The sequence below is a fragment of the Rissa tridactyla genome, chromosome 2 (genome assembly GCF_028500815.1).
Source record: "Rissa tridactyla isolate bRisTri1 chromosome 2, bRisTri1.patW.cur.20221130, whole genome shotgun sequence".
Lineage (NCBI taxonomy): Eukaryota > Metazoa > Chordata > Aves > Charadriiformes > Laridae > Rissa > Rissa tridactyla.
The window spans coordinates 143,179,668-143,192,470 of NC_071467.1; the positions used below are offsets into that span (position 1 = coordinate 143,179,668).

At 40.4% G+C, this 12,803-nt stretch overlaps 1 protein-coding gene across 1 annotated transcript; it reads left to right on the forward strand.

Annotated features, from left to right (window-relative positions):
• Positions 1-7,603: 7,603 nt before the first annotated feature.
• Positions 7,604-8,751, forward strand: FAM237B (family with sequence similarity 237 member B). Its single transcript, XM_054193433.1, has 2 exons — positions 7,604-7,985; positions 8,686-8,751. The coding sequence occupies exons 1-2, from the start codon at positions 7,604-7,606 to the stop codon at positions 8,709-8,711; spliced, it is 408 nt and encodes a 135-aa protein (XP_054049408.1). The 3' UTR covers positions 8,712-8,751.
• Positions 8,752-12,803: the final 4,052 nt, after the last annotated feature.

A 12,803-nucleotide genomic window follows, 5' to 3' on the forward strand; every position in this document is an offset into this window, starting at 1 on the left:
GCAGAGGGTGACTCAATTCTTTATCTTCAGTGAGTCCTGTTTACGTAGGAGTGTGCAGATGTGTAGTCACAGAGATATCTGTAATTCAGTCATACAAAAGGCTGATAGCGTTTTAAAACTCTCCAAACTGATTTATACATAGTCAATGCATATTCTGAGTTTCATGCTAAATAATGCTTCAGTTCCTGCTCTTTCTGTTCTCGTTGTGTACGTCACATACTGCTATATGATAGCTTGAAAATCACAAGGGTACTGCTACATCAAATCATGGTTTTACCACTCTGTTCCTTTTCTCTCATGATATAAATCACTAGGTAGTGCACGGTCATCAACTCTAACGAAAAGAAGCTGTAAAACCTCTTTCCACAACAGTTTTAAAGCTTCCAGCAGCAGTTTGTTTAAATTTGTACTTTACGTGCTGTTTTTCTCAGTCTAGAGAATAACTAACTTCGGAGGAAATATTTAAAAATTAAGCTGAGATATTTTAACAACGTAGCTTTATTTTAAAGTAGAGTTGAAATAATTAAAAAATGCAAGTCAATTTTCTTTCCTTGCCTTTCTGAACATGCCCACAATGGCTCATTGTAATGCTGGGAAGCTGGCATAAAGGTCTTCACAGTTGAAAGAAATAACTACACCAATATGTCCAAGGTCCAGATGTTCTAAAATTTGATGTATTACTTTTACAGTTTTATTTAAAAAAAAAAAATTAAAGAAGAGATATAACCAATGCCAAGGATACACTCTTCAGTACAATAAAGTGCTACTAGATGGAGGCAACTCAACTGCACTAATAAAAAGAATAAGCTGAAGTACAACAGTTCAAAACTCATGCTGTAGAAAAACTACCAATGTTGGAAGAATTTTAAGGGAAAAATTTTATTTTGCCTAAGTTTGGTTGTCAAATAAAAACACTCAGAATCACAGAAATAGCCACTTCTGTCTTTAATCCCATCTCATAAAACTGTGTAAAATGGCTGTGCTGGAGTCTGTGGGTTTGTATGTGGCGTATGCTGCGTCTTTGGAATTCTTCCTGAGCCCCTGCAGAATGGAGAGCACAACGCAATTTTTTCTCTAAATCCCATTTATATTTAGTCACCAGCTGAAAAAAAATCTGCTTTCTCAAGCAGGTGGAGAGGGTCTCTGGTTTCAAGGGCTTTCACCTACAACCCAAGCTTTTATGTAGTTTTCAGGTACATTAGATTTTACGAAGTTGGTCACAAATTGACTTTCCTTGATCTTAGCTGTTCTGAAATAGAAACTGTAGTAACAATACTTATCTAATAAACATGATGGGTGTCTTTCTTCATGGTGCTTCCATCCTACAAACTTCATGTAACATCCTGCAGGATTATTAGTTACTAATAATTTTGATCTCTGTCAATTTAACTTCATGGGTTCATCCTTGTTCCAGGTGGATTCTCCCATAGGTGATGATCCCTCAGTGCCTGACTGACAAAGATGCATAATGCCATAAAGGAAAATGAAATATGAAAATCAACCTTCAGAACGATTTTCACTTGGGGAGGTTAATTTTTAGATATTATCAAAGAATTTTCACATAAATAGGTACTTAAGAGAACATTGTTGATGAGGTGGCACTTTAAAAAAGATAATTTTTTATTTGAAAGGATTTTCCTAAGAAGAATCTGTTCCATAGCATTTTGATTTCTATAGCTGTGTTCTGGGAATGCCTCATTTTAAGATTAAAAATGGTGAATTTATTAACTAGATTAGGAAAAGCATGAGAAGCGCGATAAAAATAAACCTGCATGTTGAAGGAAAGGGATTGAGGGCTGCCTCCAGAGGCCGTTGGAGGAGAATAAAATCCCTGTGTTCGCACCAGTATCCGGTTCTACTGCACCTACGTGTTTTTGGTGGGAACGAAATGACGGGAAGCAATTGATGCAGTGGCCGAGCAGCCGTGCGACTACCCACTTCTTTACGTGCCTTTTAATGCCTTTGAAATGTTGGCTGTTTCACTGTTGAGATTAATCATGCTAATCAACTTGATAGTGCGTAAAGCAAACAAAAAGAGGAAAAGCTTTTCCTAACTTGAAAACTTACCAAAAGCTATTTTGATTAATGATATGAAGGAGCTTTCTTAAAGGTAGGTTCCTCGTGCAGCCTTGCTAATGCTTTCGTCTCCTTGGTCATGAATGCTGCTTTACAATTCCAAGGAGTAATTACATCTAATACAGCTTTAACTCCTTTCGATGATACAAAGAGTTCAGAGATGAGACAACTATATTCCAGTCTTCCAGATGTTTTTTTTTCCTATGTAGCTGTGTAGGTTCAAACATGGCTTATTTATTTGAAACAAGATTTTGAAAGAGTGTTTATATTGCTTAGCTGGAAAGGCTCCCAGAAGACAGCTAGTTATTCTGAAAGTTGTCATTTCAGAGCAGGTTTGTATTTGCCTTCAAGTACTGTATACATTGTTTTCATGACAGAAATTACTACGTTTCCACTTGAAAGAACAGGCTGTTCCTGTCATGTTGTGTTCCACAAAAGCATGTTGTGAAACCCTAACAGACCCAATTTTATTACATATTTGTCCTACATTCTTGTCAGCTGTGCCTTCCTCTGGAGAGAGGAGGTTCTCTGAAGCTGGGACTGTTACCAGTTTTATGGGATTCAGCCATCACGATTCTGGGTACGTTGTTTTTCGTACGTGGTAATGTACCGCGCAGAAAAATAAAGTTTAAATTACAGTCCTGAGCTGTTGGGTGAGACCTGAATTTAAGAAAGGAGCAGCTGCAATTTAGTTACCTCAGCCCTCTCCTTGTATAGAGCGGACCTCGTTCCTTCAGGGAACATCTCATGCAGGAGAGTTAGTGATGTGGTACTGTGTCCACAGCCTTGAAGAGACCTGTTGGGTTTGTACAGAGGTTCCGCGGGGTTTGATTTCTGCATGGACCCGGTGGTGCAGAGTGAAGTGATTGTCTGCTGTGTGCCAGATGCAGCATTTCCCTTGTACTTTGAACAGTCGCCTTTTGAATTTTCATGTCTTTAAAGAGGAGTGAAGCTGTGAGGGAGCCCTAGTCTTGCCAGTGCCTCAGACCCCTGACATTTGCTGTGAACCTTCGAACAGCTTTTACAAAGACGTAAGTTCTGTGACACCAGACTGATGACATTCGGAGCACTCGCTTTTAAGTTGCCTGAACACTACTTGCAGACAAAGTATTTGTCCCCACATTGTGCTAGAATGATTGTATATGAAGAAGAAACTTGTCTTCTACTTGAGCTTTTCATCCAAGTGTTTTCCTTTGGTTTTCAAATTCGGTTCTGTAGAGTAACCCTGTTTACCACTCCTTGTGCCATAGGTCTTCAGAACACTTTGCGTTCATCCTCACACCATGCAGGACAGACTCTGGTCTCTTTAAGGTAATAGATGAGGAAATCCCACTGGTAAACCCCCCCAGGTTTGCAAGTTATTCTTTGTAAGCGTATCTCTGGACCAAAAGATGAAGTGAAGGAACTCAAGAAACCCACTACAGAGCATGTAGCCTTGGGCCAGACAAATTCCCAGCCTTCTCTCAAGCCATTTCCAGCCCTCAGCAGGTGAGGAGGGATTAAAAAGACTTCCCTCCATTATATGCAATGGGAAGAGGGCTGGGACGTCCCTTCTGCAGTAGTTCTTCAGTTATGAACGGTTCTTCTGCACAGTGATGAGCTGCACTGAGACACCGGTGAAGTGGGGGACTTCAGTGGTTCATGATCCCGCCCTTTATTGCAGAAGCGGGCACAGGAATCCTGGAGCATTTCTGAGGCGTGGTCGATAGCATTGCCATTTTCCATTACTGATTTTGTTGCATATCTCCGGCTGTAGGAATTTGTGACATAGAGGCAGCTACATTCAAAGTTATAATCTGACATTGAACAGCAACAGGTTAGAAAGAATCACAGAATTTCAGTGTATTTGGTAAAATGCTTTGAGTTTAATGATGTTGGCTGCTGACAGTTTTACTTTGACAAACTTTGAATAAACTCTAGTGCCTTTGAAGGAGAAAGACTGATGATCTTCCTTGACAGCAACAGCCCCCTTGGAGAGTTTAGACAGCATGTATGCAATGCATGAAGAGTTCCCTAAAAAATGTCTGCATCTCAGATGGTGACCCAGTCCATTTTCCCTGGTAATCTAAGAGGTGATTTGAATATACATGTTCAGAAATTTGTCAGCAAAAATCTGTGTAAAGAAATCTAAGCTTTAATTATACCAGACAAGATAGCTGTAATAATCCTCATCCTTGTAGAATTCGATTTTGGGCAACCTGTCCTGAATTAGGCACAATAGATACCTAGAACAGGCTCCAGAAATCCAGCTTGTTGAGTGTGGAGTTGCCTGAGCTATCCAAGGAAGAATGCCAGGACTGAGGGAGAAACAGAATTGCTAATTTATGGACAGGAATTTGCCCTTGGGAACACACTTGGCACTAATAAAGCATCTTCCATTATGGGAAGTCAAGGCCTTTTACAGATTTTAATGCTTTGGGCTCCCTGACAACCCTTAATTTAAACTGTATTTTTAACCTTATTTTACTATCAGGATAGAAGTTATTTTATACAGTGTACTGGATCCGGCTGGGTTAACCTACAACGTATAGACCCATGGAAAATCCATCCACAGCAACTGGAAAAAAAAATCTGTCTCTATTTTTGGTCTTAGGCTGATAAGATATCTTAACTGGTGTATCACAAGAACAAGCATGGAAGAAATAATGAGAAATCTAAGTAAGCTTCTTCACAAGCTTCTCTGCCTTGAAGGAAAGGAAGCTCTTCTAAACATGTGCATGAGCCTAGTTCCTTAGCAGAGAAAATAACTGGCCAGAAACAAGACAGAAGAGTCTTGAACCACTGGCACAGCTGGGCTGCTGCTGGCTGGACAATGTGGGACGTGGACACCAGTGCAGCGGCCAGCGCTGGCACCAGCTTCTGGAGGCGATGTTGTCGAGTACAAATAAAAGGGCATTGAAATCCTCTCTGGCAACCAAGTCATGGGAGATTTTAAAAAACAGTGTAAAACTGATTTCAAGTTAGGGGGTTTCTACACAAAGGGAACTGGAATAATGGATGCACATGGTGCCTATATATTCTGGGCTGTACGTCTGTTTTCCATTAGTGTGAGATAATGTCTTTGATGGGTGCGTGTTTTAGTGGGCAGGCAGGATTGCGGATGGAAACCTGGGCTTATAAAATGGGGAGAGTGTTCACATTACTGATTTGGAAGAAGATTTGCTATCCATTGTCTTTTCCTCCCTCTGACAGCCCTCTGCCTCTCCCCTTCCCTCACCAAACACCCACCCGCCCCATACCCAGTCTCTGCAGGTGACCCCCCAGCCCAGGCTGGGCTGGCGCTCCCTGCCCCCTGCAGAAGGAGGTGGGGCTGCCACAGCCACAGCCACAGCCACATCCACAGCCACAGCCACAGCCACAGCCACAGCCCCCTCCCGCCTTTCCCGCTGACCTGAGCTCATGCTGCTGCTGTTGCTGCTGCTGCTGCTGCTTTGCCAGTGGCAGAGTCGTCCCCGTGCAGTGTAATCCCGGCATCCTTGGAGCATCCAGCAGCTGCCGGGCGCTTGCAGCCCTCTCAGGAATTTCTTTTTCTCCAAGTGTCTGACTACTCTTGATTCAAGGCTACTGTTTCCCATCGCATCACAGAAACACTGTAAGTATAACTTCTATTGTGGCTCTTTACTTATTGCCTTTGTGAAACTCACCTGTCTTGTACTGAATAGTAGGAGTTAGTAGTTCAAAGTCTCTGTGAGGCTTGTTGTCGTCTCTGCTCCTGTTTGAGGTGGTCAAATGCATGGCATTTTAGTTTTTAGCTGGATTAAAACATTAAATCAGAACAACTCAAAAGGTTGGTGGCTTGCTGGCTGCTGTTTTCCTACTTTGTAGCTAAATTGCTAGCCTGTCCTCCCTCTAAATGCTGGTGCCTAGCGAAGTGGAAGTGAGAAGAGAAGCATTTCCATTCCTGCTTGTTTGCTGGAGCCAGTTTTCTAACAACCCAAGGAAGAGAAACTTTAATACGTACTCATAAACTCTCAGGATGTTGAGGCAGATAATCCTGCTGCCTGCTGAAATGCAGCTGGCAAGTGTAGTTTTCTGAAGGAGATAGATAGATAGGCTGGGGTCTGTCTTATTCCCTTGAGTCCTGAAAGTGAGGTAAAGGAATACCTGAGTTTCGGGACCTCAGATGGCTGCAGCAGTGTAATGGCACATTCAGACTAAAAATCGTCCCAGAACCCTAAGGCGACAGCTCCTGTTTCCTGACCCAGCTTGGTATGACTGTGAACTCCATGGTAGCACTACAACTCTGTCTTCTTACAGGCAGTTCACGTGTATGTTGTATTATCTGTAGATCATCCTCTCTTTAACTGCATCACTAGGAGTTGCAGAGAGGACATGAGTGTGTTAACACTTTGAAGACATCGTAGGCTAACTTTTCATATTGCCAGTGTCCAAAGATATTCCGAGGGGGCGAGCACACTTGCAATTCTGGCCAAGTTCCCAGTAAAATTTGCCTGGTTGCCCAAAACTTTGCCTTGAATCGGCACAAAGCCTCGCATCATTTTGTATTTGTATTTTACCTTCTGAGCCGGCATGGGGACTGGAAACGATGGGAATGAGCCTGGTACCAACTATTTGACGTAGAACTAATTTAGGACACCAGAATAAGGGGCACTATTTGAGAGTCTTGACTGTCATCTTTTTCTCAGGCTTCTTTCCATGTTCACTTTTTTGGGTTTGGGTTTCCTTTTGTGTTTATTCTCCTCTTCCACTGCACTTTATAGGAAAATATTTATCAGGTGTTACAGTGATGTTCTGTCTAAACCTGCTTTGAGCATATGTAATATGCATCATAGGAAAATTGCAGCTTTCACAGAAGGAATCCATGTATCATAATGACTACTAATTCTGTAGCATTTGAAGTTCTTATTATGCCTCCTGTATTATTACTCTCTCCATCTCCAGTTCTCCAGATAGTTTCTGTTTTGCATATATGCTAGAAATAATTGTGCCAAAAGTTTGCTTAATTTTCTAACATAAGCCAGAAAGGAATATGCCTTTTTCTGGTTTTGCAAGAGCTACCGAATGAGTTCATAACCTGCCCGTGCTCACCCAGTACAGCGTAACGGTCTGGTTTAATGTTCCTTCATTCCCACCTTCCTGAGCTGGACTGCTCCATGAAAGACTGGCCATTTCTAACTCTGTTACTTGTTTGCAATCATTTGAAATAGAATACCACTAGGATTCTTTCAGCATCTGCCATTAATCTGATTTTACTGATGATCTAAACAGAGGAGTTTCAGGGAAGAAGTCTTGAGCTCAAGGAACAGTTCTGACTAGGCTTCGATCACATCGAACTTTCTTCTTCAGGTTTTCATGTTCGAAAGGGCATTAACAATTTCTAGGTGCACACCTAGCTCCAGCGTTAGGGTTCATTGACTGGTAGTTATGCCACGGTTTGAAAAGAAATATTTTCTGTATATCTGTATAAATCCTCTCTCGAGGTGTCCTTGAAAGTTCTGCGAGAATGAACTACATAATGTCAGAATCACCGATTTCATACACTTTCTTTCAGGTATCTTCTTGGAGTATGGAATTTGTATGGAAACGAAGGTGGTATCTTCAGCTGGGCTGTGTATTGATACTGAATTTGGCTTATGCCAATCTAGACTATCAAAAAGAAACTCCCGCAAGCCTGGGTCAAATTGACCATCAGTGCTGGGAGGTGTCGTCCCATGGGCTGGTGGAAATGAAGAAACTCAAGGTAGCAGATACAGTCATTGATCTCTGGGACTTCATGATGTTCCTGAAGGAATCCCCTAAGCCCAAACACAACGAACTCTTCAATGATTTAGCCCAGAACTTCTGGGATATGTACGTAGACTGTGTGCTCTCAAGATCCCATGGAATGGGCAGAAGACAATTAATGTCTCCCAAATATTCTTCCACATACTCACATAGAACTTTAGAAGGTAACTATAGGATATGGTGTTACTCTGTTATGTACTAACATTAAACCAAACCACTGTTCCATCCTCAGCCTTGATTGTGTAGACAACTCAATATACTCATTTCCAGTTTTCTGTCTCTACTTGTCCAAAGTATTTGTATCGTTTGATGGTAGCTACTTTCACAATACATGAGCCAAAAGTAGAGGACTACATTTCTATATTTAACAAAGTGTAAAAAATGTCGGGTGTGCATGTGGGAGTGTGTGGAAATGGATGCTGCATTCTCCGTTTATCACCGTGTGCATATAAATGACATTACAACACTAAACGTTTCCTGGTACTTGGACTTCAGTCTCAGCTTTGGGGAATCAACCCTCTGTGAGAAGGGGAGCTCAAACCCCTGACCACTTGAACCCTGTTCTTCCCATTAAAACTATTGACACATAATGCAATCTCATGGTCACTGAATCATCAAACAGTGACAAATTCTGGTTGTTGTGGTCTGGGATGAGTCTGAACTGAGATCATTTAGGTGATTGGCTTTATATCTTATTAACCCATCCTAGATCTGTGTGTTTCCTTCCTCCTCGGCAACAGACTTTTTTCTGACGTACCCAGTCAGAAGTTTTAAGTTTCCAGACTGAACATGGAGATAATTTAATCCTAGCATTCCTAACCATATTGCTTGGAAAATAACTACCTTTCTTTCATAATCTTGCAGGGTCTGCTTTCACCAACCCATTTTAGGCCAAAAGGGGAGAAAATGAAGATACCTCAGCAAGACAACATCAAAATGAAGGAGCACAAAAGCACAGCATATACTGTAGATGCTTAGACAAATCCATTGGCATGGTTCAACCTATTTTCTTCTCTGTATAAAGTACTTAATCACTGCTAAACTGATACGTACCTGAGCTCCCACATTGTCACTTTTGCTTTCCTGTCTTGCAATCTACCAATGTTGCCTTTTTCCCACTGCATGTGTGAATGCCTTTGTGTTTTAAGCCAACACCTTTGTTCTCTCAGGTAAGCTTGTAAGTCTGAACCAGTGTCATATTTTTGTAGACGCTCATCTTTTCCAATAATTCTCTTTTCTAAAAGTTAATTTTGAGGGAAACCTAATATATTTTTATACGTTAGGCAATGGAGAAAATGTCAACAAACATATTTTATACAGTGTCATGCACATACAATCAACTTTAAGAATTGCAAAAAAGTGTAACATCAAGCTAAAGGAGGGATTACACCCATTGTAATGTCCTGTGCAGTCTAAACTTTGTATTTTATCACTGCTTAGTCTAGGCTATGGATTAATTAAAGTATTTTTCTATGCAGGAAGGTCTGAATAGTAGTCATTTCCTTGTCTATTGAGATGTTATTTGCAAAACCACTACTACGTTACATTAAGAACAGTACTTTACACAAGACTGCTCTTTGTTTACACATTCATACAGGTAAATAAGGTGATACAGTTCATCCCTGTCATAGCAGGCAGCATCACAGTTGAGAAGAGACGCCGTGCATCAAGCGGTTTGAAAGAGTGAGAGACTGGCTTGGCTACTGCTCCCATTACAAGAAACCATCCAGCATGGGTAAGCTAATTCAGGGAAATTAACCGTCTCATAAATTCATTTCTCCTGAGCACAGAAAGCTTGAGAACAAATGGGAACACTCAGAGACGCTGACTGTGCTCTGCTTTACTCCTTGGGCTATGCAGCTTGTTCAGTCCCTGCTGTGTTCTAGCCTTTTATGGGATCCCAACTGGGTTTAATTATTGTAGGAAACAGACAGTAGCAGCATAGAAACCTTCATAAATAACAAGAAATCCATCCCAAATAATGCCTAGCTCACATATAGTTCATAAAATATCCAACAATTCTCATAGATTCGTAAATGTTCATTTAGGCAAATACAATATTGAACTGAATCTTGTAAAATATTTCTCCTACAGTATTCTGGAGAGGGTACAGAAGTAGTGAGAAATTTCTCCTCCCCATGAATATTACTGTAGGTTCCTGAAACAAAAAATATTTTAAATACACCTTTTCTTTTGAGCAAATAGAGGGAGTCATGACACACCCAAACCCAGCAGTTTCAGGAACTGATACATCGCGATGAGCAGCTGTTCCAGCAATATTCAGTTTATAAAGCTGTGTATTGTATTGCATTTGCAATAAAGAAAATGTCCTAACTATCATAAACCAGATGATAGATAAATAAATTCCCCTTGTTCACACCTACAAATAATTATATTCATCACCTACAGAAGCAAAAAACTATTATAACATTTTAAAGGTTCCCTATATTAGTGATCTTTTAATTGAATACCAGAGCAAGGTATCCTATGTAGTTTTAAAAGCTCCATCTTTCCTCAGACTGTTAGTCTGTTTTAATTCTATAGGAGACAAAGGTGCTTGACATCTACCACTAATTGGCTCCAGAATGTTTGAACAATCTATTGCTACGGTGACCCTGCGGTGTCTGCCAAAGGGGCAGGTGATTGTGAACAACAGGAACACGGCAGCAGCAGCAAAACAAATCCCAGGTGGACATACCTGTTTGTCTGTGACAGAGCCATGGGAAGCCAGCTGGCTACTCCTCGGGTCTCTACAAGAGGGATTAACAGTGAAGGGGATGATCTTTTCCTCCACCAGTACTCGGCACTCACTCTCGAATGCTGTCTATGCTGCTCTGAAACCTTGTATTAGTATTCATTTATGAAGTATAAATGTAAGCATTTTGTGAAATTCAGTCCCTTTCCTTCTCCAGCCTTTATTACAATTAACAAGAGCATGTGCAGCTACTTGCCTGCAATGTCAGGGGGTCTGTAGCAGAAGCACAATGCAGTGTGGGGAGGAATGCTGTGGGGTTCACTTTGAACCTGATTTAAAGTTTTTACATAAGCATAAATATAAAGTGATTTCCAGTTGAAAGATCTTTTCTATCCATACCTTGGATACACTGCCCTGCTGTAGCTTTTGCTCAGAAATTGGAAGGACTTATGTGAGTCCTGTATGGGTTTTTTTGGAAAAAATGGGCCAGTGCCTTACTGCCAGTAGTAATGAGTCACCCACACATCATGTATATGCAAGCACATAAAAAAAAAATCTAAATGTCACAGTCTTTGTTTTCCTAGTCAAATATTTATTGTTTGGATGTAATTGTGAATAGACAATGGAGCATACTTTTTGTGACCCCAGCGTGTAGATATATTTTCACATTCTCCAAAGCAGTAATACAGCGGCGTAGCTGCTGAAGAGTTGTCTGAGGAACATAAACAACTGAGCAAGACTTCACTTGACACAGAGGACTTTAGTTAGATAATCTCTATATACCTTAGCTTACCTTTCTTGCTGGCAAGCAAAAAAATATGCATACAGGCTTGTTTAAGAAAACTTACTTAAACTGCATGCAGATAATTTTCGGAAAAAAATGTCATAATGAAATGAAATTATACCTAGAATTTACCAGTTAGCAAAGGGCCAGTTTAAAAATTAAATTAGCACAGGTCGATTTAATTTCTCTAGCTTTAAGTACTAGATGACTGTCGTAACTCTACAATGTAATGTTTAACAGACCTGCTCATAAGAAAATGTTTCTGGAAACTAAACATGTGGAGATATCCCTAAAGTAAGTATAATTTCATATGGTTATTTTGTTTTATTTCATTATTTTCTTTGGGTTCTCCTTTTTATAGAATTCAAGTAGACATTTTTTAAACAAAAGTATCTGCCTTCATTTTTAATGCCAGCTCTGCTATGTCCTGTTACAGGGACAAACAGATTTTTAAGAAACGCTTACAGACACCCCCACCCCAGCCCATCTCTCTTTCAGGAAGGGAGTTGGAAACTAAGTTCTACCTGTTTAGCTCAAATTTATTTCCAATTTTCAAGTTGGCATTTAACAAAGTGAAAGCTTGTACTTTTCTCAAAATGCTGCTTATGGGTAAAAATGACAGACTGTGTGCCAGAGCCTGTATGTCACAGAACCCCTGGCAACGTCACGGCAATTTATGCCATAGCACTGGAGAGCAACTGGTTTTAAAATGAAGTAAAAGCCTCCAGGAATCTTGCTCTATTGTAATATAGAAGATTCTGTCTTTGCACAAGTTAGGAAAGGAGGCAATAGCTTTGACACTGTCATCTACAAAATGGTTTGAGTCTCACAAGTTTGTGTAGGTATTCTAGAGGTGCTAGGGTGGAAGAGGACGCGTTCTTACTGGAAACAATATGGGCAATAACCCAAGAAATAATTAGAATAGTAAGATCAGTTAAAGATCTGTGAGAAACCCGTGAGGAGCAGGACATTTCAGCGTGTCTCTCCAACAGGCTTGGAGAAACTGTTGGCACAGACAAGCTTCTTAGTGAGTCTTTAGATGAAAACTGAGAGAAGTCAGAAGTTCTGATGCTAAAGGCAGCAATTCAAGAAACAAAATGGACTTGGACAAAATCCATATGGGTACGGTATCCAGGAAAACAAAGAACTGGATGTGTTTATGTGAAGGTTCATTGCTCTGCTCAAAGAAAGAGATACTTAAACTGCAATGTGTGGAATGTGTTAACAAGGGATGGAAATCTAAGTAGTGGACCTACTGATAGTGGATCAGGGTAACCTGACACCAGCACACAAAATTATTAGACTCCACATACCTTTGTACCATACTGTACAGGGTACTTTATTAATAAATCACCCCCATGTTTATATTAGTTAAGACAAAATAGAATTTTACTCTCAAGATGTTCTATGCAATTCATCAAAGCATTACAAACAGATGTTATCTTGTATCTAAAATATACATACCCTTCACTAAAATATTAAAAGCACTGTTCAGAACACTAT

Excerpts from the sequence above, each read along its gene's own strand:
- FAM237B (XM_054193433.1), top strand. The coding sequence starts at position 7,604 with ATGGAATTTGTATGGAAACGAAGGTGGTATCTTCAGCTGGGCTGTGTA. Across the intron at positions 7,986-8,685 it reads CTCACATAGAACTTTAGAAG|GGTCTGCTTTCACCAACCCA; the intron begins GTAACTATAGGA and ends ATAATCTTGCAG.